Raw genomic sequence first — 8,086 nt, 5'->3', positions numbered from 1 at the left:
CAGGATAAAGCCTACCAGCACATCACTTTGGAGTCAGACCATTTCAATATTGGTCTTACATGAGTCAGCCTTAATCCACATAGTGAAAATTTATTTAATTTCTCGGGTTGTAGCCAAGGCATGGCAAAAGCAAAGAGCTATTTTTGTATTTTTCTGAATTTTTTTAATGTTTTTGTATTTTTCTGATTTTTCAATGTTTTTGTATTTTTCTGAGAGACTACATCCCCCTAAATTTTTGCTTACAATGAAAGAAAAGCTATTCTAAGAAACAAATTTACAGAAACGAAGAAAAATATTTTTGTGTGACCGCGGTCAATCCTCGAATTCGACCATTTTGAGAAGTTCAAGAAGAGCAAGAAAACGTGCTTTATCAACCGGTTTTGTAAAAATATCTGCGACATTGTCGTCAGTATGAATTTGTTCCATTTTAATTAAACCCTGGCTGAAAGAATCATGAATAAAGTGAATTTTTATGGCAATGTGCTTGGTTTTTGAAAAATACACCGGATTTTTCACTATTTGGATAGCTGCATCATTGTCACAATAAATGGGAGTTTGGGAAAATTCAAATCGTAGTCCACCAGCTAATGTTGAATCCAGATAACCTGCGAGCAGTATGCTGAAGCGGCCACATATTCCACTTCTGCAGTTAACAGAGAGACAGTTTGTTGCTTCTTGCATTGCCAGGAGATGAGGCGATCCCCCAGAAACTGGCATCCAGCTGACGTAGACTTCATGTCCCTGCCAGTACCTCCAAAATTGCTGTCAGAAAAAGCACACAGATCAAATGGATATTCTTTTCGATACAAAAGTCCAAGCCGAGGCCTGCCCTTAAGATATCGAAAGATTCTCTGAACAGCATTTAAATGAGAAAGTTTAGGAGCAGCCTGATAACGAGCACACTGACACACAGCAAACATAATATCTGGTCTATTGGCTGTCAAGTACATCAACGAGCCAATCATCGACCGGTACAGTGTAGCATCAACAGCTTCCCCTTCCAGATCTTCAGTCATCGCTGGTCTTTCTGCTATAGGAGTATTTGCAGGTTTGGCATCTTGAAGTTTGAACTTTGCAAGGATGTCATCGACATATTTTCCCTGATGAACGAGAATTCCTTTCGAATCTTGACGAATCTGCAGACCCAAAAAGAAACTCATTTCTCCCACGCACTCATTTCAAATTGCTTCTTCATAACTTCTTCGAATTCCTTGCACAGTGCATCACTAGTGGATCCGAAGATGATGTTGTCCACATAGATCTGCACTAAGATTTGATCCTCTCCGACTTTTTGAATGAACAGTGTCTGATCAATCACACCCCGAGTGTATCCATGAGCGAGCAGATGCTCTATCAGAGTAGCATACCAAGCACATGGAGCCTGGTGTAACCCATATAAAGCCTTATCAAGCTTGTACACGTGACGGGGACACTGTTTTTTCACAAAGCCCGGTGGCAGTGACACATAGATCTCTTCCTTTACTTTGCCGTAGAGAAACGCCGTCTTGACATCCATTTGCTAGACCTTGAATCCCATGTAGGATGCATATGCTAGAAAGATTCTGATTGCCTCCAGTCGAGCCACGGGAGCATACACTTCATCGTAGTTAAGGCCTTCAATCTGTCTAAACCCTTGGACGACCAGTCTTGCCTTGTTTCTAACAATCACTCAACTATTGTCTCTCTTGTTGCGATAGACCCATCTAGTTCCGAGTGATTTCTTTCCAGCAGGTAGAGTAACCAACTTCCATACTTTCAGTTTCTCAAACTGATTCAACTCATCCTGCATCGCATCTACCCAGCTAGGTTCCAAAAGAGCCGCATCAGTTGTCTTTGGCTCGATTTGAGAGATGAAACATGAAAACAATCAGTTGTTGATGATTCCTGACTGACTTCTAGTCAACACTCCAGCCTCTACTGGTCCAATCACATTTTTGATGGGATGATCACGCTGGAATACTGGCAGGAATAACAACTTCCGGTGCAGTTCCAGTCGGAGAGACATTCGTTAAATGATCAACTGCTACTGACTCAGTTTGGTCAGAGACTTGCTCTTTTTCTCCACCATATGCGACAAACTCTTCAGGAATGGGACCATCCAACATGTCACTTTGATCAATGGGTGTGTCCTCCTCATCAGACGAGTCCAACCTCTCCCCTCCATCATTAAGAATGTCGATATAATCCGGAGCCACTTGAATCTCAGGTGTAGATGTTGAAGGTGAGACTGCAGGTGTATGATCCCCACAGCTGTAGAATCCCCCTCAAATTCAACATCCCCCTCTTCTTCAGCATTATGTGGAACAATTGAGGGTCGAGAGACAGCATTAGTTATACCAGAAGTACCTACATGAGTAACATGAGGATCATCAAGAATATCAAAAGATTTGAATAGATAGGCATAATTATAAAGAGTAAATGGCCCGTTTCCATCGTCTGTCTGATTTTATTCGAGCCACCGCACATCATAAGACTAAATGATTTGTCTAGTCTTCTTGTTGTACACTCTGTATGCCGTCTTGTTTTCATGAGCAGCCTTCCCAGCATATCCAATGAAATAGCATTCATCTCCCCTAGCGTCAAACTTTGGTATAGATTCCAAGTGCAAAAGAGTACATGGACAATCGAAAGCTCTAAAGTGCCCCACATACGGTTTCTCGCCTAACATTACTTCATGAGGCGTCTCCATGCGTGCCTTGTTGATAACCACTTTGTTTTGAACGTAGCACACAGTGTTAATGGCCTCTTCCCAGAAGAAATCTGGGAGTTTCGAATCACAGAGTATCGTGCGAGCTGCTTCAATCAGGGTTCTATTCCTTCTTTCAGCAACTCCATTTTGCTGAGGAATTCTAGCACCACTGTATTGTCGAGCGATTCCCCTCTCGGCACAAAATAAATTCAACTCAGCATTCTTGAATTCGGTTCCATTGTCGCTTCGAATCCCTTTCACTTTCTTGCCAGTCTGGATCTCCATAAAGATTATGAATCTCTTGATTAATTCTGCAGTCTCACTTTTGTTAACTAAGAAGAAAACCCAAGTAAAACGTGAGTAATCATCAGTAATTACAAGACAGTAAGACTTTCCAGACAGACTGAGCACATTCACTAGACCAAAAAGATCCATGTGAAGAAGCTGCATCACACTGTTAATTGTGTTTACAGTTTTGGGAAAGTGTGGTTTTCGATGTTGTTTACCCTTTGCACAAGAAACACATTTTTCAAAAGTTATGAAGTCTTTTACAGGTAGACCCCCTTACCAACCCTAGTTTTGCAAGACGGTTTAGATTTTTCACGTTAGAATGTCCTAAACGACGATGCCACAGCATAGCATTATGCTCAGAGATTTTGGTAAACAAACAGGCAACACCTTAAGTGGGAGGTTTATTCATGTCAATGACATAAGCGTTGCCTTTTCGTTCAGATTTCAACAAAATCCATTCATCAGGAATGACCATTCCTGGTTTCAGAATAAGACAGTGTTTATCAGTGAAATGAGTTGAGTAACCGTTGTCGCAGATTTGAGCAACACTTAGCAGACTATGCTTCAACTCAGGTACGTAGTTGACATCTTTGAAACAGAGATCACCATTCTTGACCGTGCCTCTTTGTGTGATCTTTCCTTTCTCGCCACCCGCAAAGGCAACATATCCTCTATTAAATTCTTCAAGATCAGAAAGTTGGGATAAATCGCCAGTCATATGCCTGGAACAACCACTGTCAATGACCCAGAGTCGAATAACAGCCCTCCATAGCCGTTCCTGCACATTACGCGGGATTAGTTAGATTTTGGTACCCAAGCCATAGTTGTGGTGGGTACACCCTGTGCATTAAAGTATGTAACTTGCATCCAAATCAACTTTTCTTTAGAGTAGATAGGTTTGTTATTGATGCACGATGATTTAGGAGAGTTGTTTGGAACATGACTCTTAGGTTTCCAAACTTGCCTATGACCATCCAATCTCTTAGATGCCTTAGGCGAAACAGACTTAGAGTTTGGAATGCAATTGTTTGATTTCATTTGTTTAGCTTTGTTCCAATCTCCATCAGAAGGCTTCATTTTGGAGTTCAGCTTCCTAACAGGTTTAGATTTTGAAGTCTTTTCCTGTTTTGGATGCTTGACATTCCCTTTTGGAGCCTTCTGATGCTCTCCCCTTTTGAGTTTATCAGGACGATGCTGACAATTTCTTGCAACGTGTCCAGCAATTCCACACGTGTAACATATTTGTCGTTTCACATGTGGTTTTGCTTGACATCCATCAGACTTTGCAGAACCTGAGGGCTTGTGTGGTTCCTGAGATGAAAACGAGACAGGTTTAGATTTGTCTTTAGAAGCAAAATGACACTTAGTTTGCTTGTTTGATCTTGATTTTGGAGGAACATATTTTGCTTCATTTCCTCCTTTAGTCTGTTTTACCAAAAGATTTTTAGATTTATCAACTTTGTTAGGCAAAACAACTGAATTCAAATCCACACAAATAGAACCAAAATAAATGTCAGAACATTCATCGCTCTTTAAAACAGAGCCCACACAATCCAAAGCATCAGAAGAAATTGAAATATTGTTTGACTTTTCAGAAATTAAAGAATTGTTTTTCTGAATTTTATTTTTCAAAACTTTAAAAGCAGTGTCGTCCTCATCATCTTCATCTACCCAATCTTCAATAATTACTCGGTCTGCATTTGAAGCAACAGGGTTAGTATCGCCATTTCTCTCACAAACAGTGTCACTTGATGCAGCAGAATTGCTTTCAGTTTCTAGTTTCTAGTGACACCATTGATTCTGAAGAAACATAATCATTTTCTTTTGAACATTCAACAGGAGCTTCTGTGGTTTTATTACCATCCAACTCATCAGTGGCTCCTGATGTTGTTTCTGATTCTTCTTCAAATGAATCTGAATCAACTGTTTCAGATGATTCAATCGTTGACTCTACTGAATTGACTGATTCTGAGTTGTCACAGTCGGTCTCTTCATACAAGTCAGGTATTGAATCAGATGAAGCTAATGATTCAGTCTGTGGTGTCTCTGCTTCCTCAGGTGATGCATTGTTGACAACAGACGATTCGCCCATTTCTGATTTCTCAGAATTGGATGTCTCAGAAGCGTCACAAGATGTGTCACATGACGAAGCAGTTTCACTTTGTTTGCCCCTATTGAATTCTCTCATAAATTCAGTCAAACCTTTTATCATGGAAAACTCGATGTTGTCTACATTAACTCTAGGCTCTTTTACTTCAGGCTCTTGTGTGACAGATTTATTTTCAAAAGATTGTTTTGACTCACACGATTCTTCCCCTTTTAATACTTGAAAACGTTTATCAACACTTGCATTTTTCTCAAAGTTTAAGGTTTCAGTGTGATTTAAAACATTTTCTGATTTAACAAACGTTTGATTATAAGCCTGTTTTTCTAAGATGACTTCAGTATTATCAAGCCTAGTGATTTTTATCTTTCGAGGCTTGACAGGCTCAGGCTTCCTATCCTCTGGTTTTCCATATTCCATCTTGGGTAAATTGTCTATCTCCTCTTCAGTCATAGGAATTGAGGAATAGTTGTGGTTGTATGGTGGAGGTATGGATACAAAACCTAATCCTTTATTCCTCATTTCCTTTTTGCTATACTTTAATTGTTGATTTATCATTTTCTCGACCTTTTCGCTTGAAACATCAATTTTTTTTTTAAAATTAAATTCTGTATTTTCGAAAGTCGATTTTAAGTCGTTTAATTCAACAGTTAACTTTTCAGATAGCTCCTTGAAGTGGAGATATCGACAGTTCGCTTCGCTTTGATCACTATGCAACTTTCGAATGTCATATTTTTGTGCCTCTACCATATCTTTATACCCATCCAGTTTCTTTTTAACTTCGTAACTACTGGATCTGGTATATTGAAGTTGCATAGTAAACGATTCGGCCTATTCCTTAAAACCTTTTACCTTCTTTCTACATTTTAAAGTACAACAAACATCATCTACACATACCTCAGCCTCAGAAGGAGTGTAGTCGTTCATTTGAGCCATGAGGGCATGATAGATCATTCCCTTAACATCTTCAGTTGCCGAGTCAGCATCTTCTTTCACTTCTGCCATGAGAGCTTGATTTGACTGGTACAAAGTGTCTGTAGTGATCTGCAGATCGTTTATCTGTTGGGTCCACTCAAATCCCCCTTCTTCCTGAATCACTAATGCATTTCCAGGAGTTGCAAGCGATTCAGTAGTTTGAGTTCTGGCAGTAGTGTTTGAGAGTGAACCTTGAGTGGGACGAGTGATAATGATGTTCGAAGTTGAAACAGCATTTGGAGCTGGTCGAGCTGCTGAACTAATAGTGACAATAACATTTGGATCGACTCTTTCCCTTCTTGGCTGTTTGCACTCTCTAGCATAGTGCTTTGGCTCATGGCAGTTATAACATCTGAGCTTAGCCTTATTCCAACCAATCTCACCATCAATTGTTTCCCATTTGTTTCTACTGGTTTTCTTCACGAAATTCTTGGCACGAAACACTGACATGGCCATTTTCCAAGTGATATCCATTTCTTCAACATCATCAGGATGGACTTCCAGCAGTTCAGCAGAGTCGATGTTGTTTTTTACCCTTCCAGCAATGAATGCGTGATAACAGTTCATGACCCTTGTCATGAAAGCCATAGCTTGCTCAAATTCCCTTGAAGTAGCAACTGAGGAGTTTGTAGCAGCAAAGGCAGTAGTGATATTCGAAAGAAGTTGTGTGGGTGTAGGAGCAGATTGATTAGTGGGCTGTGCAGCAGATGAAGTTTGGTTCACTTGTTGAGTAACAGCAGGAAAGTAGCCAGATTGGTTAACAAAAGTTCCAAGATTAGTAGGGAACTGCACAATGGAGGGTCCTGGAAGCGAGCTTATTCCTTGATGAGACATCAAAGCGCTGTTGGTCAACACACCAGCATTGTTGTAACTAGCAGTGTGGTTGTAGAGCCTTTGTTTGTCATCCATTACATAAGACTTTAGCAATGAAATCAGCTTAGAAAGAGTCATTCTAGCTAAGTCCCTGGTTCTTTTGATGAGAGTTACATTGGTATCCCAGTTTCTTGGAAGAGCATTAAGGAGTTTCTTGTTAGTAACAGACTTTTCAAGGCTGATATCATGAGTTTTCATGTCACTGACCAAGGCAACATATCTTTGGATTTGATTTTCCAAAGTTTCCCCTGGGAAGTGATTGAATAGGTTGAACTTCTGGGTAAGCATTTCCCTTCTACTTTCCTTCATCTCTTCGTTTCCCTCATAGATAGCCAGCAGAGCTTCCCACATTTCCTTAGCAGTTTTGCAATCACGAACTCTAATGTCAACTTCTGGTGCAAGCGTAGAGTGCAGCATAGCAAGAGCCTTGTTATCAATGTCTTGCTTTTCACGATCCTCTTCAGTAAATTGAGACTCGGGCTTAGGAGCAGTTGTTCCCTCAACATCATTCACAACGTAGGTGATCACAGTTGGTCCGTTGCAGATGGACCTCCACGCCTTTGGATCCTTGATTCTCATGTATTGGATGAACCTGAACTTCCATTGTGAAAAGGATCCCCCAGAAATGAGCATGGGAATCCTGTTGTTAGTTCCGATTATGTTATCTAGATCCTGGTTAATAGCAGCAGTTTCAGTTAATCCTAATTGATTAGTTTGAGCCATTTCTGAAAAGACAATTGAACTTATGAGTAACACGTAATATTAAATATAAAAACCAGATGAATATCACTAATGATTACAATACAGTTCAAATAACAATTCAGATGGTTCAACAGATAATTAAAGATCCAATACAAAACAGTTCTGAAAAACAGTCCACAAGCCCAATTGGTCCAGTCCACGTGAATAGATCCGATCACAATCGCACAAGATGAATCGCACAAGACACCTTTCAGCTGAACCTTTTGTCAATCGCACAAGACAGTATGACTCCTTTGATCGCACAAGATCGATCGCACAAGGTGAGTCGCACAAGACGTCTTCAGTTGAACCCTTGGCCAAACGTACAAGATGATATGACCCCTTTCAAATAAACCCTTGAGTCGCACAAGAGTCCAATCGCACAAGATCACTGGCAACAGTTCAACAAAAAC

The 8,086-nt window shown here is 40.2% G+C and overlaps 1 protein-coding gene across 1 annotated transcript; it reads right to left on the bottom strand.

The window, feature by feature from the left end:
* Positions 1-584: 584 nt before the first annotated feature.
* LOC110907686 (uncharacterized mitochondrial protein AtMg00810-like) lies at positions 585-1,160 on the bottom strand. The gene has a single exon (XM_022152631.1). The coding sequence runs from the start codon at positions 1,158-1,160 to the stop codon at positions 585-587; it is 576 nt and encodes a 191-aa protein (XP_022008323.1).
* Between the last annotated feature and the right edge of the window lie 6,926 nt (positions 1,161-8,086).

Source organism: Helianthus annuus, chromosome 14 (genome assembly GCF_002127325.2).
Source record: "Helianthus annuus cultivar XRQ/B chromosome 14, HanXRQr2.0-SUNRISE, whole genome shotgun sequence".
In the NCBI taxonomy this organism is placed as follows: Eukaryota; Viridiplantae; Streptophyta; class Magnoliopsida; order Asterales; family Asteraceae; genus Helianthus; species Helianthus annuus.
The sequence above is the reverse complement of the archived record's forward strand: the minus strand, read 5'-3'. Positions and strand labels throughout refer to the sequence as shown.